Source organism: Erithacus rubecula (genome assembly GCF_903797595.1).
Source record: "Erithacus rubecula genome assembly, chromosome: 8".
Lineage (NCBI taxonomy): Eukaryota > Metazoa > Chordata > Aves > Passeriformes > Muscicapidae > Erithacus > Erithacus rubecula.
In genome coordinates this window covers 19,385,861-19,409,806 of record NC_136659.1, presented here as the reverse complement: position 1 = coordinate 19,409,806, position 23,946 = coordinate 19,385,861, and the positions used below count along the sequence as shown (strand labels likewise).

Genomic DNA, 23,946 nt, shown 5'->3' with positions numbered 1-23,946 from the left:
ACAATTTTCTTTGGCCAGGGAGATAGTGTACCTGATTAATCTGTGCCTGTAATTTTAATAAGGTAATGGAACAATTGTTTTCAACAGCTGTTGAAACATTTTGCAACAGCTCTCTCTGGTGGACAATTTGCAGTAATTCTATATATCAGATCATTTCAATGACAATATTCAAATACTGCTAAATTCCAGCACAACTGCTTATTTTGAAAACTGATGATCAACATAGCTTCATTAAGAAAATAATTAACAATCACAGCACAACCTCTTTTTATTGAAATACTTATTAAACTGAGATGCACATTTATAAAAAAGTAAGTTGTCCTTAATCTTGCTTATATGGTAAACTACATATAGCTAAATTGTTTGTATTTTTAAAAAGTGATAAAAGGTGAGCTGTTCCCTAGATTATAAAAAAGTTCTCACAGGAATTATGCTATTGTTTGTAGTCTGTTGGGAGTCCCGTATTTGCTATTAGACTGCTTTTGGCATTGCTGTGGACTGTGGCTAAAAGGGCTCCTCCAGGGCTTGCAAAGCCCTACTGATACAACAGAACGTAAAAAACTTTCAACACTGGTTCTAATTCAAGATCTCAGGATGCCCATTCATAAATAGGAAGACTTAACTCTCAAGGTTCACTTGTAAGTTGATCTGTTAATAATACTCCTGTTATTCTAGACTCACCCTAGAGGAAAGCAGCAACTACTCTCAAGGGTGATAAACAAAATCCTCAGGTATGGTGGCCTGACAAATTCCCACTACAGTGAATGGTGTCATAATCAGGTGGAACCACAAGCAACCAGTAGGGACCTCTTGTTCACAGGCAGTAATACCCAGAGCCACAGGCCCTGAAGTCCCAAAAGATTTATGACCTGCCTGGTCCTGCTGGGAGCAGGGCAGAACTGGCCTGGGCTGAAGTCAAGACTTCTTCAGCACTTGTAATGACTGCCTGGATGTGTAAGAGAGCACAGTGAGATGGAGCTAACACTGATGCCAGCTGTTCCAGTAACCTTCAGTAGTTTATACACCCTTCTGATTGAGGTACCAATTTTTACATGCTGTGTGTGAGATGCTATTTACCTCTGTCCCCTTCATAGGGGACATTGTAATTTTATTGAAAGAGATTTGTATTAAAGGGGGAAAAAAAAAGACGTAAAAGTGCTAGAGAACTCTTTGCAAGAAACTGATTTCCAGCAAGCCTTTCTAACTATTAGAAACTATCAGCCAGCCACTTTCAAGAGAACAGTATCAATGGCCAGAAGATGATCTTTTATTAGCTTTAATAAAACCCAAAATCCAACTTCCCAAACTTCTAGTCATATTTACAGATCTCTTTATTGCTCTCGTAGTATTGTATGATGCCTATATATGTGTGTACACACACACACACACACAGAGACACACGTTAATATCTGGAAGTGAAATAGTCAGTGTGACCTGAAAGTTAGTTTAGAATCTTCCAACAGAATAGAATAAAAAAGTCTCTTAAAATTTTCCTCTATTTAGAGATCTGCTTCCCTCTTTTCTGGCAGGTAGTAGGGAGTCCAAGTAAGTCTGAACTGCTATACTAGGGACTGCAAAATACAGAGTAAAATGCCACAGTTTAAGGAGCTATGATAGTTAACATACCTTAAAAAAATACTATGTATTTTGTATTAGTGACCTACGTTAGACCAGAAAAAAAGTCTCAAAATATGAAAGGAAAATCTTAAAAGACCATTTTAAAATCACAAAATTAATTTCCCTTTCTATACCTAGAACTAAAAACAAAATATAACTAGGTAAATTGCTATACCTAATCTTGTCAAAGAAACAGCTACATATACTGCTACATCTTAAAAAAAAAACAACCAAGTGGAGCTTCTCTGGCATTGTTTAGGAAAGGTTCCTACCTCCAAATGCAACAGAACACTCATTTTCTGGCAATTTAAATTCTACCCTTGTTTGAAATGTGAGCTCTTAAAAAAAATCGTCAAACTAATGGCAAAAGCCCAACTGACAATGGATAGACAAATGTTTTATATGTGCATATATCCCAGTCTGACAAGCTTGAAAGAGAAACAGGTTTCATGAAGAAATTATTCTTCAGTGATATTAAAAATAATACATTTTCTATATAACATGAACTGAGAACTAAAAGAACAAGTCCTTTTAAACTGGTATGCCAAATGCCTTGTCTTCTAGAACAGGTTCCTTGGACACTTTTGCATTCCACACCCAAGGTTCAACACAACACGTTGTGTAATCGCCCATCCTCTATTCATATTGCTCAACAATTTTCACATTACCTGCATTCTGTTTTTCTTCAATTCCCCATTTTATCAAGTGCATGTATTAGCCTTCCAATATTGGTTTGATCTGGAAAAGTAATACTACTTTGTATTCCATTCCCAAATTAAAACATTTATCAGAGGACACAGGCAGATCTTTGTGCAGTTTTGTTCTACACAACCCTCCAGTTTCAGTGGTTCAAATACCCCTTCCTGGTACAGTCTTTTCTACAAATTCTGGTCACTCTGTATCAAGTTATTTTAAGTCATACAGCTTTAACTTCATGGGATACTCTCACAGGTGTCTCCAAAAGCCTTACAAAAGCTGAGACACAGCTCAAAGGCATTATCAAGCCCGAAAAATAAACTACAGATTAAGCTTCTGGCAAATTATCACTGTTCCTTGCTTATACATTGTCTTGTCTTTTAGATGACTTACAAGTATTGAAAGCAATTTTTCTTGCTTTTATTCAGAAACAAAACGTATTAGTCAGGTACCATTAAATTATGAACAGACAGGCTCCCTCCCCAGCATAGAAGTAAAAAAACCCCACACATCATCATCCATTCACTCACCATACCTAAGTTAGCATTTATCTGTAATGATATTACTTAATTACTAGGACAAAAGAACAGATTTATTATTAGTGTATTTTTGTCCTATTCACCCTTTAGTACCCATCCCTTCAAATTTATTCTCAGCTTTATATTTGATCATGCAGCCAAATATTTTTGTCTTCACTTTACAAATTTTTAAAAATTGATTATATATTTGATTATGCTGTATTGTTTTCTGTAATTAGAAGAATAGTTAGAAAGGCTAAAGTCTCACTCAGACTGCTAAAACTAATATCAGTCCTTTTTAAAAGGGGAAATAAACAAGAAAAAAATATTAATATGCAGGTGTTGGCACGAGAAATTACTTATGGACAACATTAGAAACCTGTGAGATAAATATTGCATAGATCACTAAAAGGGGCATAAATTTAGTAGATAACATTTAAAAGCAATAATGAACAGAATGCTGAAAAATGTGTGAATGTTAAGCAGCTTGGGAGCCTACTACAATACAATTTTATGATACATTTTAAGTCCATGAAATATAAAAAAAACTATACAAGTAGTTTTGGCTAAACAAAAGATTAGTATCAAAATAAGCAGATTTTCCATTAAAATAATTATAAATACATATTTTAGTGAGAATTACTTTTTTCTTCTACAAAACTGACTTTCTAGAAGCTGAGCATAATGTGGTATCCTATTTAGCTTTGACCTGTCAGTTAAATATTTAATTTTCCAAGTGAAAAGATTTACAAAATTTCGAGGAAGTTTCACTGAGTAAAGCAAATTTTTTTAAAAAAATCAGCCATTTGAGCATATAAACATTCATATAAAGTGTATTGAGTTTTAGACCATAGACAGTAATTTCTCATGACACTACAGAGAAAATTAGTTTTCTTCAGAAGTACTTACAGTATGTCAAAAAAACTCCACTTATGGCCCCTAAAATAAAAGAGAACTAATAGGATCCATAAATCAGTGGTCAACATATAAAATCTCATCAAAGAAATATTGTAAACAAAATATAACCAGGATCTCAATTATCTTTGGTATGACAGACTCCCAGGGAATCTCTGATGACTCATATTATATCCAACTTAAGAGGAAAAAGAAACTGTTTAAACATTTTGCATTTAAACTATCACATAAAAATCCAGTATATGTATATGATCACAGTTCAGAATGGTTCTTTTAATAAAATGCTTCTGGCCTGTAATACCAAATCTTAATTGTTCTGGCCAAAGATCCACTTCTGGAAAGGGTCAGATGGATTACAGGATGCTAAGCTTGGATGTTCTCCATTTCCTGTAAGGCACATATGTAGTGCTTCATTGTACAGAGTTTGATCCTAAAGTGAGAAAAAAAAGGAGGAAAAAAAAAAAGTGAACAAACAATGAACATGTTATTTTCTGCCACAGTTCTTCTCCCAAGCTGGGTGCTAAAGAGTAAGCTCAGACAGGTGGTGTAGAGGGGGCTAGAAATTACATAAGCAGTATGCAAGTGCCAACTTGCTTTGTCAGGGAAGTTTTGTGAAGTATTTTAAAAATACAAAACATCTGAATTGACCTCCAGGTAGATGTCTAGAGAAACACACTAAAGGATATCAACTGCTCTTTTAAGTGACATTCCTACTAGTGACATTAAGTTTTTATCTGTAACTGAAAAGCTGAGATTATCTCCATTTTCCTACAAAAACAAAACTGACTCTTCTTTGGCTTCAGAGATTTTGTTTTGCCAGCATTTTTGCATTTATTGGAAATCCAAAATTAACTAATATCAAAGATCACTAATAAAAATGCCATTTCACTGCACAGGACATGTACCTTCTGGTGCAGCCACTGCTCCTCTCCAACAGCAAAGGTTTTCTGGCCTTTGTAGGTGCACTCCAAAAGCTGCACAGGTCCTTTGGCAGCATGCAGACAAAGCTCCTTCTGGATGTTATGGCGAATTTCATGGTGTGCAGAATATTCAAAGTACTATTTAAATTTAAAAAAAAAAAAGAAAATTGGTAGTCAAACACAAAGAAAAGCACTAAACTAAATTAAGCCTTTCCAATTCCCATACACAAAGTAATAAATTTCTGATTCAAAAATTTGAGACTACAGAATAATTCCTCTGATTTTTAGCGTAACACTTCAAAAGTGTTAATGGAACTAAAAACAGTTTTCAATAGTTAAATGCAATAATAATTTATACTTGTATGTATAAATTGGAAATAACATTTGCTGCATGTGTGCTATGATGCAAAATCTTACTCCCATACAGACCATATATAATTCAAGGAGACAAACTGAAGAGTAGAGTACATTCCTGCATTTCTGAAATTTAAAAATCTGTATTCAGTTCTGTTGCTAGATTTTGGTTTTTCTTAGAGCAACCAAAAAAAAATGTTATTACACAAAACAGTATTGATTGCTCTATGCCAACTTTTTCTGCTTGATGTAAACAATAAGTGTGAACGATACGATGCTGTTATATCCTCTTGTGAAGTAACCATTAGAAAAGTAACTAAAATATGTATTTTTGAGCTAATTCTACCAGTATTTCCTGACAGCAGAGTACTCCTAAGGCTCAGCTATACTTCTGATCCTAACAGGGATTTACTTCTAAAAGAAGAGTCACAGCTGTTCTTTTACCCCTCCAGCCCTAACCTAACATCCTGGTCTCAGGGTCCCTAACATGACATCTCACTGCTACTGTTTCTGGCCTCTGCATGTCAGCCACCTTCATCATATCTTTATTTTGAATATTAAGTTACCCCCCCCTTGGCCTTCCATTTTCCAGTGGTCAGCAATCACCTCCTCATTTGGAAACAATGGGAACAGCACTGAGGAACAGACAGGCATCTCTCTTAAGACTGTATGACCAGCATTAATCCTCAAAACAGGTACTGAAGGAGTGACCTGCTTAGTCATTTAGCTCTCAGACATAGTAATTTACTTTTAATCTGGTAATCTGACTTAATCTGTCCTGATTTATTTTTGGAACTTCAAAATCTCTGCAAGCCCTGAAAATAATGACTTGAAACCTATGCTTAGAACTTTATTATTTGGATATTGAGCTGGGCATGTTCCCAGCCTCCAATACTCTGAAAACAAAGAATGATAAACAACTGATGTATAACTCTGAAAACTAGGTTCTCTTTTCTACTCTCATTTTAAATACATGGACAAAGATGCCAGTATGGGAAATACCAGCCTACATTGCTAAAAGCCTGGTAAAGAATAGAGGACAACTGAAAATAGAGCATTGACATGAGAAGGGTTAAGTAAACAAATATGCATCTCTTAAGCATTATCAGCAAAATCAGTCTGAAGGCTGGCATTTAAAGGGATTCAGACTGTCATTTTGTAGCAGGAAGGAAACAGAAAAACTTAACACTTAAAAGAACAGAGTTTTAGTATTGCACAAGGTAACTTGGAGAACAATAGAAGCATATAGCAGATCTCTTAGTAAGTCTTTTTACAGTGTTCCCAAATTAATGACTGTGACAATGTGAAAAGGCTAATAGTATTAATCCACAATTGAATAAAATCCCAAATTCAATCCTGTAAGAAGTCAGCATAATAGGGTAGTAGGGTAGTTCTTAAGATAGACAGCATGCTGTGTCTCACAAAAAATGATTAGGAAAGTATCACCTGACTAGAATTATGTGCCTCAATTTTCACAGTGCCATCAATGGATGTCTCTTAAAATTGGAAAAAAACACTCTCCCCCCCATAAGACAACAATTATATTCTAATAAAATTTTTAGACCTTTGCTGACCTTTAATTATTAAGGATCACTTTTAAAGGCAACAGAGAAGTGTGTATTTCTGGGCAGGGAAGGAGATGTTGCATTGTTAGTGTTAGAGAAATGACAAGTCAGTATCTGACATCTATTGCAAGTCATGTTGTAGAAGGAACAGAGCACCATGGCTGCCTCCAGGAGCTATGGACCAAAGAGAGCTCCTCTTGAACAAATGGAATCGTGTTATTCACACATTAGCCAGTACAGGTTAGGCCACTTTGACCTCACACTGTGAGGCTGCAAGCATGATAGGGAAGGTGGCTCAGGCCTGGACACTTGGTCTCCCATGGGCTGGATTCCAACCAACATCTTCCTTGACAGGGCGAGTCCTGGTGACAGAGAAAGAAGCAATAGGAGGAAGCATAAGGAAAAGAAGAATTAAGAAGACAACACATATAAGACAGGCATAAGGGTAGCATGAAAAGGTTTTGCATAGGAAAGAGAGGGCAAATATGTTTGAAATCTGAATTTGTATACTGAAGTTAAAATATCAGAAACAGGACATGACATGAAGAGTAGTATGGAGTATTTCTTTAAATATATATATAGGAATTAACTGTTAAAGAAAATAATGGAAAAAAGATATAAAGGAGAGAAATTGCATGTTAAAAATCAGTCAATTTTGCTAAAATTAATTAAAAGCTTTTATACAGTGGGAGAGAGAACAAAAATCAGGTGTCATATATTTTACCTGATTTCCTCCAAGTCCATGACAAGAATACATAATCAATGGTTTGCCACCATGGTTATTTTCACCAACATCCAGACACAGGTGGTTACCTACATTTTTTAACTAAAGAAAGGGTGTTATCAGGATAAAAAAAGCTTAGTGGAATGATAGAAACTTAAACTGTCTCAGTCATAGACAAAAGTCACATTGAGTTTAACAACAATTACAGCTGTTCATTTTTACTTTCTGCTATGCTCACATCTAAAATTCCTGTTTTCTCAGTTAATCTTTTCTAACTAAAAGCCTAATAACTACAGTCACATTTGGAGCTACCAGCCCCCTCTGTACAATGTTACTGCTATTCAAATCACAATTTGAACAGATACACATAAAGTATTTAAAACGGGAGGAAGTTTTACTTGTAAATACATGCTAAAAATTCATGTTCACCTCAAGCTAAGAATGATTACTTTTTTTGTTTGTTTGTTTTAGCAATGCAGTATCTAAAGTTATTTGGCAGGGAAAATGACTTGACATAAATCAAAAATGAAAATGACATAGCTATTGATAAAGCTATAAAAGGTATGCAGAAGAGATTCTTTCTCCAGAGTAGTGACAGATAACCCTAGAGCAGTTAAAGATACCTGAAGTCTAAAAGTTACAGCTAATGTAGTAAAAGAGTTTAGCAAACTTCCTGAACTACAAAGAATATAGAAAGCAATTAAAATTAAACTTACATATCCAGAAAACAAAGGATTCAGGTCTGGCACATATGCTTCTGGATAAACATTACTGAGGTACCAGGTAAAATTTTTACACTGCAGGCGCTGCCTTAAATCAAGTCTTTTTGATATATCTCCAAACGTTTTCTGTTAAAGGAAAGGAGGTAAAAAAAGCATGGAAGACAATATGTTAACATTCATTTTGCACATGTAAAGCTATGATATCCTGTGTAGTACTAGACAAGCTTTAAGCTTCCTTTGTTGACTTTTTTCTTGTTAATGCTGTACTACTACAGTTACTGCTCTTTCAGTGTCATACTACCAAATGACATCCTGCCTGCAACATTTCTAAGCACTTACTAGAAAAATACATTGCAAGATGGATAGCATAGAAGTATCTTTAGTCCTAATAAAGTTTTAACACAGTGCCATGAAGTGGAAGAGTACAAATAAGACCATACTGATGACAACCATAAAGTCACCTGATCTCACTAAAAGCATAAGCTGAAATAACAAACTGGATTAATGAAATAATTAGCATGATATTCAGTACAATGTAGAATCTCTCAAACAAAATTCAGTTGTTTAGCTGCTGAACATTTCTTGGAAATGTAATGCTTTCAGTGATACAACAGTCATAAGAATTTATCACATGAAGGGGGGAAAAATAGCTTCTAAAAGAAAACTCTAGATTCCAGCTGGGCAGAAAACTTACAAAATAAATAAGCCAACCTCAACCCCAAATATTTATTTACTTGAAAGTAACTGACTTTTTAAGGAGATAGAGATAAGATGGTTATCCACCATCAATTAAGTTTTATGCTGCCACTAAAGAACAACAAAGCCTGATTTTTCAGTAAGAATAGTAAACAACTTGAAACTAACAAGACATTTTTCTCACTCCAGAAAATAAGCTGGTTTACACTGTCTACACTCAGTAGTTTCTCTCATGTTCTTCTGGTAGTTCCTGTACCTGCACAATGCAAACAACCCAGGGGAAAGTATGAAGAAAACCACCAATAAAAAAAACCTCACCATTCAAAATAAACATTTATCAACCAAACACTTCCGTTTTTCCATGTTTGTTGGGGCTTCAGCATTAAGCAAACTGAACAATCTTTTCATTTAAAAATCTAGAATCCTTACATACTTTGTCAATAAATAACTTTTGCTCACCAAAACTTTCACCGCAGCAAGTGTGATTTCTAATACCACCACCACCACCTACTTGTTTCACAATTTTTGCTGCCTCTGTGTTCCTTCGGTAAAATATTTCTTTATATTCATCCATCCACACTTCTGCAAGGCGAACTTGATTACGTGTGATCACCTGAGTACCTTTTGGGAAAGTATGGGGACTCTTGCTGCGAAAGACATGGCCAACAACAGAGCAAGGCATGATCTCCAACTGTCCACCACATTGCCATACCTAATAATAACATTTAGTGTGTAAGTACACTGCAGTTACAATTCAGGGGGTGGAAAAAAAGTCAGTAATACTATTGCTTGCCAGAACACATCAAAACACTAGCAAGACTATCTAGATCAGGCATGCCTATATATATATATATATATATATATATATATATTTATATATATATACACACCATATACAAGTGAATCTCCTAATCAGATAAACCCTGGAAACACACATTTCAGATAGCAACCCTCAAAACATTTAAAAAAAATTAAAAGCAGTTTAGTGAGCACGTTTGCATTCTATTTCATAGGTAATTAGTAATTAAATTTTCTTGTCCTAGTTGGCTAATTGAGCAGGGGAATCAATATCTAATACTAATTTATTCTCAAACTCCCTGTACACTGTCAGCATAGAGACAATTGCTAATTAGAGAGCTAACTTACTCTGAAAGACATTTCTATATTTTCACCTCCCCATATTTCCATTTCTTCATCATAGCTTCCAATGTGTTCAAAGTAGTCTTTTGATATTGAAAAGAGACCTCCAGCAAAAGTAGGTGTTCTGCAAAAACAAATTTTAACAAGAAAGACAGTAGGTTTTTTTAAATGTAGATGCAAAATCATGGTGCAACTGTTCTATGAATTTTCCATGCACTTGTTAGTATTTCACTACAGTGATGCATATTCCTGACATAGATAGTACTTTTAGCACTTAAATATGTTCACACAGTCTCATTTTACAGCTTACTGCCATTTATTAAGAATTCATTCAGACTAACGACTAGTGGCATAAAAGAAAGCATCACAAAAACCAACATATTTCCTCTGTATGGAGGATATCAAGCAAAAGCATAACTCCTACAGACCAGTAACCTGTCTGTGGACAAAGCAGGCACAATTATCATTAAATGCACTGCTGTATCAGCCTAGTATTTGGGTGCTCTGACATTTTTGTCATTCTTCCAAGTAAAGTGAATGAGGAGACAGAATCATTGTACTGTCTCTGAAAATAACTGTCTATAATCCTCCTTTGCCCCTTCCCCTAGGAACATAGGCAATTTCCACCATATGTAGAAGATGCAATGCAGAGAAATTACTATCTTGAGGAGGCTATATTTTTATGAATGCTTTAAAATATGGTTCTTAAAGAAAAACATCTAAGATGTCTGATTATACTGATCTGAGGAACTAAATTACTTACAAAAGAACTAAATTATTTACAAACTGCTGTTCATAAGATAAACTCCATGAAAACAGAAGCATTTAAATAGTATTCAAATTATGTTTACCTAATTGGATAGGTTTCATCTTTTCTTCTTTTATTCTCATGTTTTGGAAGAGACTCCCATCCAAATGACAAACTCCAATCAAAATTTCCTCTGTTGTGGCTATGCACATAAGGAGATGGTTTAATGAATTCAAAGGTATTGAGATCTATAGAAGCAATGTCAGGGCTTACAACAGCAACGGGATTCTCAGCTATTCTTGCCAATAATGGCTCCAACCAGCCATAAAAGCATTCACCTGTGGAGAAAATGAGAACACTGAATTTTTGCTTGGCTATAAAGTAGTACAAGGGCATATTTTAACATGTCCAGCAAGCCAATACAGACTATTTTAAAGTAACATTGCTAATTATACTTTCAATAATATGAAATGGCAATAGGAAAGATTATATATTTCTAACATTTATAATTCATAAAAAATCTGAAACATTCAATCAAACACAACAGCATTATGAGCCAGACCTGACATAGTTACAGGTTACACTTACAATGAGCATCCAGGAAAGTAAGGGTCTCTCCTGTTGCTACTGAAGCTCCCAACAACCGTGCAGTGATCAGACCTTTTCTTTCCTTCTGACGGACTACTTTAACTATTTGAAACTGTTTCACATATTCATCTAGTTTATCATGTAGGTATTCTAGAAAGAAAAATCAGCGTTAGGATATTCACAGTGCATACACATGCCACTGCCCAAAATGTTACTCTCTGCAAACAAGATAAACAACTCACACTAACCCCAAAAATTATCTCAACATCAAAGCCATAAAAATTCCTATCTGCTGAAGGTAATTTTAGGGTCTGAGTATTTTGGGCATAGGGGTGTAGGAAGAGGTGACCAGCAGAGAATAGGAGATGGAACATTAAAATAATTCTGAGCAAGAAAGGATGTGCTAGTACATCTCTGCTGCAGTGTTAACCATGGGAATACCAATTCCATTTTCATAGCAAATGGATCTCGTACTTACATTATCTGCAGAACATGCAAATTCTTTTCTTAATTATGGCACATATAGACAAAAGCCACAGTATTTACAACAGTAACAGAAGCCATACAAAAAACTATTTAAATGTTCAGATTTTGAGAAAGAAACCACATCTCTCATGATATATCCCACATCATCTTCTTTATTCTGCCCATCCTTAGTATTAGACTTAGTAATGAAAACATTTCACATCCAAGTGTTTCAATATACTCCATACAGACTTGCAAAAAAGTGCAAATACATTAATAGAAGTATGTATAAACATATTCATCTAAAGCTAAGCATACAAAGTTTTTTGAACTTGCATTTGTGTTCACACTAAGTATATCTATAATTATTTTTGATACTCAGCTTGACTGTTGAAGATTATTTTGCCACTAAATAATTTTACTGTCTAATAAAGACACTGCCCTTCATCATTATAAAACTTATATGCACAAAATCAACCACTATGATAAAATGCAAATTTCTGCAAGTCTAGGCTGATTTATACTTGGATACTTTGTTCTACAAATTGGAATTGGTTTGAAATACCAATTACAAAGCTACTTATCATGCAAGCAGCTATGCAGGTAAATCAGCATTGGAAAAAATAGAAATGGGGTTTAAAAACCTTTTAGAGCACAGGAATTTCATATTTGACTACCTTAGGGAAAAATAAGATGGGGAGGGCTATTTTACATTAAAAAAAAAAAAGAAGAAAGAAAGAAACAAAACCACTTAGGATTCTATTATACATGTGAATAGTGGTAAGCAGACATCCTCAGTCAATTTATCTGCAATCCTAATATCTTCAATTAAGGAATCAAAAACAGAAGCGAAAGCAGAAATTCTTACCATCTACACTGGCATCATCCACCAAAATAATCTCCTTCAGCAGTATGGCAGGAGATGTGTACATCACGCTGTGCACGGTTCTGAGCAGAGTTGACCAGGCTTCATTATGGAAAACGATGATAACGCTTGTGGTTGGCAGTGGCGGGCAACGCTTAAACTTTTGTTCAATACATCTACAAATTGGAAAGTGTCAGGGGTTACAAAATGGACAAGAATTTTTATTCAAACTCTTAAACTTTTCTTTCTAGCACAAAACTTTCTAACTATGGACATTAAATAGTTCTGCTTCTCTGCTTTCTATCCCAGCTTTGGAGTGCAAAGATAAGTACTTCAGCTGGAGCAGCTGTTCAGAGTATTTTTCAAAATATCATGACCAAGAACTGAACAACTTAGTTTTGCTTCTGTCTGACACACATTTGAGTACATTTCATAAAATACCCAGGCCTTCTGCTGGAGAAAATGTTATTTTATTGAGAACAGCAGGTACTGACTGAGCTAACTCAAAAGTCACCATTACTGCTGAAACCCAAGAATACAAAGAAGAATATTTATTAGAAAAATTCAGTGTTTGCAAGGAAAAATATAAACTATCTAATTCAAATTTCAAAGCTCTGTAGAATGTAAGCCTTAGGGCAGCATGTCCCATTCTAGGGATACAATTTTAAACCCACAAGTTTTTCAAGATTGAAATATCTTAAACATAACTTTTGACTCAATGACAAGTAAGATGACAATGCTATATTCCTAAGTCACACACTTATTTATCACCTGTCAGCTTTAGGGCCTGGAGGACACCCCAAGGCAATAACCACAGTCATTGCCTCACAAGATACACAAGCAAAATCTCCCCAGTTTTGCTCTAGGAGAGGTTATGGTGAGCTGCACCACATGTATCAGCAGCAGCAGCTCAGTAAGTTCACCCACTTCTGGCACAGATGGCTGACAACATTCCATCTGACACTGACAGAGACTGCCCATAACTAACTCACCCCCCCCCCAAGTCCTACAGTCTACATTTTAAAAATTCTTCAATATCACAAGATCGTTGCTGAGATCTTCCATTACCTTGTTCAACAGTTTACAATCCCTAATTTATTAAATTATGCCAGCGGTTTTATTAATGCGGAATACTGAAAAAAATGGAGGGTGGTGTTTTAATTGGAAAAGTGTTGAAACCACATTTTTTGTTTCCTTCTAAGTAAAACTAGGCAGGCTTCCTGAAAGTTACTCAGAAATTTTAGCCTTAAAGGCAAAAGCAGAACACCTTATTTAAATATGGTTGCTTTGAATTCAAAACCATGAAAGAACTGAGCTTTTCTAAACATTCTTGGCTTTGGCACTATGGATCATTATGTACAGCCAATCATTATGTATAGCTAGGAGAGTTTCCTAAACTATCACCTACTGCTGAACTCAAGCCACTTTGCAGTCTGAATTTCTGAGAAGTTTTACAAATATTAGGACATACACATTTCAACTTACTCAGGAGGTCGAGTGTCTGGTCCAAGATCTCGGTGTAAAGAAATCCTATCACTTGCAAATGCATTAAAACAGTGTTTCTCTTCTCCAAGCTGTTTTTCCTTCTGTTCTTCTGAATTTAAGTTGGTGGTTTTAAATGCTTTACCAGAAGCTCCAGGAGCATTAGGATCTTGAACTGGTCGATCTAGAAAGGGTTTCAGTTCTACTGGAGTATAGTGCCCTGGCAAACAGTGTCTCTCTCCAGGACTCTTAGTTTGTCTAATGGGTGCTTTTATCTGCATTTTTGGCTTTGCACCTTTCATATTGTTCACAGCATTTAACACAAGACCTAATACATGACTTTTTTTTCCAACAACTGGCTCAATGCCTGCTTCATCCTTAAAATCTTGAACACCCACTTCTCTTTGTAATAAAAATAAAAATACCAGAAAGACAAACACAATAATGCTAAACTTCCAAAGTTTCCAGTGAAAAAATGTCTTAAATAGTTTAGGTGTCTTTTTCAAGGCCATTCTAGTTGTAAAAATTTTCACACAACAAAAGTTTTTCTGAATATTTTTCTTCAAAAATGTCACAGCATTTCTTGAAATTGCAACACCTGAAAATTAAAACAAATAGTATTCATTTAGACATCTAGTATATTCAACTATGTAAAGCCATAAAAAATTAATGGGAATGAATTAATTCACAGCTCCCAAAAGTCAACTATTATGCATACTACATCTCTTAAAGATACACCAAACCTATCTATAAGATACCCAAAATGTCCTTTCCCTGCCTTTTGTTTTGGGTTTTATTTGTTAAATACACTTTATATAGAAGACCCAGAAATCAGGCATACCATCAAGAATAAAACATTATTTCTGCACAGTACAGCTACTTCAAGTTTATTTTCTTCCAAGTAGATTGTTTAAAATTAGAATAGTCTTGTGAAAGCAGGGAATTTTAGTCCAATGATGGGACAGAATAAAAACAGGTAACATCAATCCATTAGTTCAAGCTGCATATCAGAAAGAGTCATGGGGGAAGTGAACTAAAATATAGGAAAGACTTTTCAATAAACATATTTCAACAATTTTCAAGTTTCCACCACTATCTTTTTCACAGACAAATAATTATTCCCTTGCTTTCAAAGATGAAACTATGAAAGAATTTGAGGACTACCAAAATCAAAGTGGTCTGAATTAAATTCTCTCTGCCAAACTGGCAGTTTACAAGAAGGGGACACATTCTGCCACCAGCCTGAATAGCTGGAATAGCTGTTCAGGGAATAGCATAATTTTTGTCTAAATTGCATGTATGTGAGTCAAGAAGAGAAATAAATAGCATCTAGCTTAAAGTCACAGTTAGTTCCCACTACTGACCACAAAAACACAAAAACCTACTACTTTTCTATTTATTCCTCTGAAATACAACTAGGTCTTAACTGGAGTAATATATACTCAGGAAGAGATACAAGTCTGAGAAAACACCTCCCACCCTTATTTGCTTTTCTTCAAGAATCTGCAGGAGAAACTAAGCATCTGGATTTCTTCACATTACACTGTTTTTCAAAGCTTATGTCAGCTTAATAAACCCATACATTCAAACTACTACTAAGTGTTTTTACACTTACTTTTACAATAACTTTTAGTTATTGTTAAAACAATGCAGAGAGGAAGCATATTAGATCATGCAAAAAGTACCAAAAATATGCTTTTCAACACACAAAATTTCAAAAAAACCCCCAAACCAAACAAACCAGTCCATCTCTGTGTCACATATTATTCTCCCATTTTTTCTTACTGCTGAAACATTTGGACTACAATACTGATACCTTTACAGTGGAAGACTCCAAATAAAAACTTTCTTCCCCATGAAAGGATTGCAAGCAAATTACCAAACTGCCAGATTGAAAAATGTCTTTTTTTTTTTTTCACAGTTTCTGGTGGGCTGATCTTGACTGGCTGCCAGCCACCAACCCAACCACCCTCTTGCTTTCCATCCTCAGCATGACAGTGGGGACAAAATAAGATGGAAAATTACATGGGTTGAGCTAAGGACAGTGTGATCACTTACCCATTACTGTCACAGGGAAAACAGACTTGTAATGATGAATTTAAATTTATTACCAATTAAAAGTAGAGTAGGATGGTGAGAAACAAAGGTTCAAACTACCTCCCCTGTCTCAGCTTCACTCTTTCATTCCCAGTTCTTCTCTCCCCTTTCTGTCTAGTGGTGCAGAAGGAATGAATAATAAGGGCTGTGGTTAGCTTGTAAGACTTCATCTCTAGCACTCATTCCTCTGCACACTTTTGCCCTGCTCCAGCACAGGTTCTCTCCATCCAGTACAGTACTTCAGCATAAACTGCTCCAGCATAGGACATCCACGGGTCACAGCTCCTGCCAGTATCTTGCTCCTGCACGGGCTCTCCACAGGCTGCAGCTTTCTTCAGGGTACATCCACCTGCTCTGGCCTGGGGTCCTGCACAGGCTACAGAGTGGATACCTCCTTTGGGGTGGTCCTTCAGGAGCAGCAAAGAAATTCTTCTTCACTGCAGTCTTCTCCATGAGCTGCAAGGAGAATATCTGCTCCAGGGCCTGGAATACCTACTCCCCTCCTTCTTCCTGACCTTGGGTTCTGCAACGTCATTTTTCTCACTCCTCTTTGTTGCAGCTGCTGTGCAGTATCTTTTACCCTTTCTTAAATACCTCATCAGAGAGGCACCACCTGCTATACTGGGTGGCTCAGCTTTGGCCAACAGTGGGTCTATTTTACAGCTGGCTGGAACCAGCTGTGTTCAGCCCTAAATAAGAGTGGTGGTGGGGAGGCAGCCCCAGTCATCCTCACCACCTAACCTATCCATGAAAATGCAATACACAACTGCATTTGTGTAAAACACAAACTATATGTGTAGATCAGCACTCAGCACTGCAGGGGCTACAGTCCCTGCAGGTTGCTAACCAGGAATGCTTTCCTAACAACATCAAAAAGAAAATCACATTACTGTTTCGCAGTGCACCATGCACAAGCACATCAGATACCAGTAAATCTTAAAGCTTAGAAATCAATTAACAATATAAATATATCTTCCTCAAATGAAAAAAAAGCCCCACATCTTTATATATATATACCTATATCAATCTATACGTATATTTGAAATTCATTATGTCATAAGAGGCACTAGAAACAAGTGATGCTGCCACAACACACATATGAAATGTGTCTGTCCCTAGAAAAGAACCTTCTCTGGAGTTAGGTGGGTTGTGGAAGACAGCAACACAACCTTTTCAGTGTGGATTAGTCCACTCTACTAGCATGCCACAGAAACGAGTGTCATTGATTTTTCTTTAAGAAAGGATCAAGTGACAGCCTTGGAATATTATGTGCAGCAAATGCCAGGTGGACAGAGGCTTGATTGCCACAAGCATACAGCAAAACCTTTTGATACAGACAAATGCTGAGTGTAGCTTTGTTGACAAAATATCTGTTAGGGATATTGCTTACAATAAGAGAAGAGTTCTTTGTCACATAAAACAGTAGCAGTTTCCAGAACAGAAGCTGCATTGTCCAAAGAACTTTTGCCATGAAAGCTGTATCTTATTTAGTGTTTTTACCAGGATATTTTTGTAGTCAGAAATACAATCTTTATTCCCCACAAATGCCTCTCACATTTTCATGGCAGAGTAATGTGTCAGCAAACACAGACCAAGCTACTATTCAGTTCTCCAGGACATGCTGAAGAAATATGTGGCATGATTAAACTCCCTGGGGTGACTGTTTAGCAAAGCATTTAATCTTCTATTCGTTGGTGTTATTTTCTAATAGCAGTCTGGATTCTTACAGCAATTTGAAATAACTAGATAACTGGATTTTTTTTTTTTTTTTAGGAAGAAAATAACCAGAAAACAAAAATGTACTACTGAATTCTTCTAAAGTGCCATAAAACAGCTGCCACACTACTTCAAACCATATCACATGGGCCGTGTGAGAATTCAATGCAGTCTATGTTACATTATGCCACCCACTGGTTCTGATGTCAGACTGTCTGCAAAAACTCTTACAAGAATGCCTTGCTAATGTAGCCAACAAGCAGAAAAATCTGATTTTTTTTTTTTTGGTCAGCTTGATCTGAACAACACTATACAGAATAATCTTTTATAAAAAAGTGGAAGTATCATTAACCCAAATCAGCAAAAATTCTTTCCAATCATGCGAGACAAAATTTATATATATACACCATATACTTGACATCAGGTTTTGTTTTTTTTTTTTAATTTAAAATCTACTTTTCTTCTATCTAAATGTTAAATAGGTTTCAAATGTTTCCTGACAATATTGCTTATAGAACACTAAAACCTAAAAGAATAAGTAAAAATACTAAAACCAGAACAAACCAAAAATCCTAAAAATGGGAAAAATAGGGGGAAAATAGTTCAGAATTATTCTAACCAAAACTATTTAACTACATAACTTGGCTTCAACTTAATCTAACTCTTCTATAATTCCAGAAGCACAGTCTCATTAAAAGTTTGTCTGTTTCTCCTAGTTATCAAAGCATACCATCACTTCCTCAAACTTTAGAGATCCCTTAATTGACGGTGGGTGTGTAAATAAAAACACTGAGCAAAAACTTGAGGAAAAAAAACAAAGAAACTGGACACTGATGATGAACTGTTCTCAAAAAATTAGCAAAAGTCTGACAAAGATATTTCAGGATACTTTAACTGTAAGAAGTACTATTTCCACTACTGGTATTTCTGAATCTAAAATTCTAGACAGGGCTTTTTGTTTTCTTTGCATGAGTATCAATGTAGGTGCTAATAAAAAATTAGTTACTGAAATAATCAATTTGGTAAATGATATTTTCATCTTCTACTGCCATGGAAATTGATGGTTCTATTTCTAATAGAAAATAAATAAAAAAATACATCACTGAACAAAACTGTTTGCACTTCCTAGAACTTCATCCCAGAGGAACATCCATTCACATAATCACCTTTGTTGACAAACTAAGGATCCAACTCAGAGTGAACCCTTCATAAAGGTCTAGCTTTACATGGAATATGAAGATTCTTCACAGACTCAAAACCATTCAAAAGCACTTCACAAATCTGGGATAATTAAACAAGTTGCTGAAGTTTAGCAAATTATGCTACTGTTTACAAGAATATTAGCTCTTGATTTAAATAAAGGAACAAATGATGAAATGCACAGAAGTTAAAAAAAAACAAAAGACATGAAAATAAGAAACAGAATCAGCTGTTTAGTTTTTGTCTCCACACTTGCTTATCTGTTTCACTTAGAGTTCCTAGTGAATGCACTCCTAAACAGGGTACACATATCTAAAAGAAACAGAAATTCACAAACCCCAGGTGCTGTTCATCCAGGTACATTCTTTGAATCTCAGCCAGTAGAAATGTGGTTCTATTCCTGAAAAAAGTTGCTAGAGGAATACTGAATGTGTTCAGTTCCTGAGCCTTCATTTTAGGAACATTAAGAGCACAGGTTATTCCAGCAAGTACTGGATGTAACTTGCCTCACTGATTGTTACAGAGCAATGAGAAGCAGTTCCTTCTGGAGGAGCACACTGAAGAAGCTGAAGAAGTTCTGAGCAGCAACAGTACAGAACAGCTTGCTGAAACAAACTTGGTCAAGCACCCCCTTCAGTGGTTTCATTTAGATAAAAAAAAGAATAAAAAAGAGGAAAAACCTCCAGCAAGCCATCACCAAATCTTCTTCTATGTATTCTAATGGAGGTGATTCAAACTCAAACTTCCACATGCTCTTTCAAAATTAGCACTACTAGCATTTTTCTACAGCCAAGCACTATATGTGACAGGCAGAGATAGACAGTTCCCTTTGACAATTGATAGCATAATAAAAATTTTTTACAGATCTGAGACATGTAAATGACATGCACTTATCTCAAATGTAAATTTCACTTAACTCTGTATTTTCCTTTTTTTCCTTGGTCAGATTGTTTTGGGCCTCCGTTAAAATTATTTTAGACTTCCCCTAAAAATGCCATGATGAAAAGTGAGCATGATAGCAGCTGTAAAGTGCTGTTTGAACTTAGAAGGATTAGTGTCTCATTTTCATTTAAGCACCAGAAGATAATGTCTGGACCATAAACAGAGGACTTTTGTTTGTTTTTCTGATTGTAGGAACATTTCTAAGATAACAAAAACATCCAAGTATCAAATGCAGGTCTTTAAATCACAGTTTTCTAAGTGGCCTTAAACTTTTGTTTAAATGATAAGTGTAGAGCAAAGAAAGTCTCCTCATGGGAGATTTACTGGGTTAGTAACTGCCATAGAGACTGTTGGAAGCTCCCATAGTTGTCTTCACTTTCCTCCTCTCCCCACTCCAATGTCTCTTTTCCAGATACATTTCACTGCTGAATAATGTTAGTCCACTGTAGTTAGTCACTTGAAGCTAGAATTTAATTGCTAAATTACTGTCAGTGGTTTTGTGATATGATTCTCTGTTTCTAAGTCTTAGGGAAAATCAGACAATTATAAGACAGACAGCAAGTGAATAAATCCATGCTTTACATGACTGAAAAAATTCTAGCACTTTATAGTTTAGAAACCTGAGACACTTTCAGATCTCATAGAAGACAGGCACAACAATGAGCAGATTAGGATGAGAAACTTCTAAGTGGTGGCAGGCAGCTGATCAGCATTTCATATCATGAACATGATTCTCTACATTGATTCCAAAAGAGGGAAAACCTTGGAACAGGTAACGGCTCTTGAACAGGCAGCCCAGGTAGCAAACTTGGGAAAAAAAAAATAATCTCAAAGCAACAGAGTGTGTGTTCACCTAGAACCACAGACACTGGGGAGATATCACAGAGAGGGCAATCATATCTTGCTCCTATTTTGACAGGGCTTAAGATATCTGGGCTGCTTCTCGTATTACCCCACCCCAAAAAAGGGACAAGTGGCAATAGCAGTTACGAGGAGGAGGAAAACTGGTGTTCTGCTCCTTCCCACAGTGCAACAAAAATAGCAATTCAGGCTCTCTGTAATGAACTTAATTTTTACTTTGCTCTGTTATTGAGAAGCCTCGAGATGACAGTAGCAGATGCCAAGCTGACCAGGACATTGAGCAAACCTGGCTAAAAAAGGAAACCAAACCCTGGAAGATGGCTGCTTTGTCTCAGGCTCTAAGTCTGGCAGTTCAGCAGTGTAGCACTGCTTTTAGTCGAGACTGAATTGATCAATATAATTTATAATATTTTAAACAAAGGAGGTCTTCTTGTTACAGAAGACTAACATGTATAACACTACTGGGATGTATACATATATGTACTTCCAGTAAGATTTTTTATTTAACCAACAAAAAATTTTATTAATAAATTCTTCTTTGTAAAAGGGTATTTTACACAGTGTTAAAAAGGAATTAAAAAATCCATTACACAGAGGTTATTAAATTTAAAGGATACTTCTTCTGTCAGTTTCAAACTCAGCAAACATTGCCTAAGCGTTGTCACCTGCAGTGCAGAAGGCTAACAAACTGCCGGAGGGAACAGACAACGCGACAACTCTTTCAAAGCCCTTCGAGTAGGATGAAATACACCAGAGTCAGCTGGCAATGTACACAGCTGGTACCACCCTGCCGCCCGAATCAATGCGGCACTGTGGGCAAACCCTTGGGCGGGATCCGTACGTGGCAGAGACACCTCCCTCGGTCAATACCTTCAGTTTGGACAGTGCATCCGGCCGGCACTTCCCGGAGCCCCGTGTCCGCTCAGGCGGCAGCCTGGCCTCCCCGCCCGCTCTCGGAGCGGAGCTCGCAGGGCCGGGCTGTCCCGGCCCGGCAAGGCCCGTGGGGCCGGCGGCCCGGGGGGGCTGAGGCACCGCGCGTGGAGCGTGCGCGCCGAGGGGCGGCTGAGGGGACCCCAGGGCAGCGCCGGCGCCGCGCCCCCGCACCGCGCCCGCACCGTTCCCGCACCTCACGGCTCCCGCCCGCCCGCCCGCCGAGCCCCGCCGGGCGCGCCCGCACGGGCTGCGGCGAGCGCAGGAGAAGCGGCACCGGACGCTGCCCCGCCGCCGGCCACAGCCCTTGGAGGAGCCAAGGAGGAGCGCAGCCGCGCGGTGCTCCCGCGGCTCGCCCACTCACCTCGTCCGGCGGGAGGACGGCGAAGGCGCTGCCGAGCGAGCGGCACCGGAGCCCCGGGAGGCCGGAGCCGGGCGGGCTCTGCGGCTTCCGCCCCGCGCCCGCCAGGTGCGCGCGGCCGCCCCGCGCCTGCGCCCGCGTGCCCGCGCCCCGCCCTCACCTGGCGCCCAGGTGCGCGAGGCGGCGCCGGGGACGCGCCCGGGAGCCGCTGCGCCCATCCCGCTCCCGCTCCGACCCGACCCGCGGGAGACACGGCTCGGGCACAGCCACTGAGCGCGCACCCAGCCAGGGCCCCCTGCACGGCTGCGGGGCTTGCTGCAACCACCCAAGCCTTAGGCTGTGCCAGAAGGGGTTGATCAAGCACTCCCAGTGCTGGAAACAGGACACAAAATCCCTCTGAGCTGAGATCACGGACTGGGAGAAGGGATTTCACACAGCTCTTTCTCTTCACAATGTAGTTTCCCAGAGAGATAGGTACAAAATTACATTTCTACAGAAGGATGGTTTAATGTGCGGAGAAAAAACCCAAAGTAGTATTTGCACTCCTTGAGAGTGTAGAGTCTCCCCTTCTTCCTCCTCTCTCGTAAGAGCAGCACAATCACCGTGTCAGCGCAGCCCTTCGGAGCTCCCCGTGAGCTGCTGAACCGCAGGTCTCTAAAGCTGCTCAGCAAGTACAAGGGGAGCTGGCAGTAGTTGTACTGATTTGTGTTACAGCAGTGCCAAAAATGATGTCAATTCTTTTGGAGATTAATACTGCCCAGGAACAAGATTTAGATCAGAGTCTCTCACAATTCATAGGTTCTTTTATTTCTAGGATATTAAAATCCTTCCTTTATTACTTTGACAGCTGATGCCTATACTGTGCTAAGCAATCTATCACCGGAGACAGGCATAACCAGTGTTCAACTTTTATAGCACAAAATTCAAGTAAGGCAAATTTCTAGAGTGAACTTTTAAAAATATGCTGTTTCCCAAAATAAAGCCTGCATTAACAGCATACTGACTCCTTAAAAAACCCAAACATCAAGAACAGTACAAACGAAAACCTCACTTCAGAACACGACAGACCATTCACATAGCTTCTCTTCTACCAAGCACCATGTCACATAATTAGCAACAACTTTTAGCAGAGACAAAAGCATGAGAATTTTGCAGTAATCACCCAATTCTCAACACTTAATGGCAGGGCAATGTTGTTGCAAAACCCAAAAAGTTCTATTTTCATTGCAAGATGAAGCAAGAGGTAAAACCACAGAGCAAATAAAGCTAGATAGCAAAATCACTAAGATCTTTGAAAAGTGGCATAGTCATAAGCTGATGGAGAAGTAACTGCTAGTGATGTATTTCCTTAAGTTCTTTTTCTATTTTTCCCCTGTTCAGCACTAAATATGGAATGTATATGTATAATGGTTATTTATAATATTAATGAGTTCTTTATCAGCAATTTCTGAAGAGCCAAAATCCACTGCCACTGAGACTCCTCTGAAATGTCACCTTTCAAAGAAAATCTTCAGCAAATTGTCTAACAATATAAGCTCTGTTTAAAGTATGTTTATAAAACTGCTCACTCATTGAATGAATAACAAGATTAAATGTTATGCTACTAAGCCAGAGCTGCCTGATTTTAGAAAGTCTACAGCCTTTCTAAAAACTGGTGCAGCCATATTTGAGAAATTATTTGCAATAGTCAAACCTAGTCCAGAAACCAGTAAAAAAACCCCCTAAAATTACTTATTTTTGTCAAGAATCTTACTACTTCAGTTATTTTTAGCTATTTATACTAATTGTTTTTGCTTAATAGTACTCCCTAGACCATCTTTCTAG

At 37.5% G+C, this 23,946-nt stretch overlaps 1 protein-coding gene across 3 annotated transcripts; it reads right to left on the bottom strand.

Moving 5' to 3' along the window:
• Positions 1–3,636: 3,636 nt before the first annotated feature.
• On the bottom strand, positions 3,637–22,342 carry GALNT3 (polypeptide N-acetylgalactosaminyltransferase 3). Of its 3 annotated transcripts, none has more exons than XM_079311576.1 (11): positions 22,283–22,342; positions 14,019–14,613; positions 12,537–12,709; positions 11,204–11,353; positions 10,719–10,953; positions 9,874–9,991; positions 9,239–9,439; positions 8,026–8,157; positions 7,310–7,411; positions 4,652–4,804; positions 3,637–4,176 (listed from the first exon to the last, which is right to left on the bottom strand). In XM_079311576.1, exons 1-11 carry the CDS (start codon positions 22,338–22,340, stop codon positions 4,054–4,056), a joined length of 2,040 nt encoding a protein of 679 aa, XP_079167702.1. In that variant the 5' UTR covers positions 22,341–22,342; the 3' UTR covers positions 3,637–4,053. The 3 variants fall into 3 exon arrangements, with proteins under 3 accessions (XP_079167702.1, XP_079167703.1, XP_079167704.1); XM_079311577.1 differs by lacking the exon at positions 22,283–22,342 and adding an exon at positions 22,126–22,230; XM_079311578.1 differs by lacking the exon at positions 22,283–22,342 and adding an exon at positions 21,702–21,765.
• Between the last annotated feature and the right edge of the window lie 1,604 nt (positions 22,343–23,946).

What these genes read in the sequence shown, in the direction of transcription:
- GALNT3 (XM_079311576.1), bottom strand. Translation starts at nt 22,340, where the DNA reads ATGGGCGCAGCGGCTCCCGGGCGCGTCCCCGGCGCCGCCTCGCGCACC. An exon ending in CTCGCGCACCTGGGCGCCAG is followed by an intron (nt 14,614 to 22,282) that starts GTGAGGGCGGGG and finishes TTTAATTTTCAG; the next exon opens with GTGTTGCAATTTCAAGAAAT. An exon ending in ATGGACTTGGAGGAAATCAG is followed by an intron (nt 4,805 to 7,309) that starts GTAAAATATATG and finishes AAATTTAAATAG; the next exon opens with TACTTTGAATATTCTGCACA.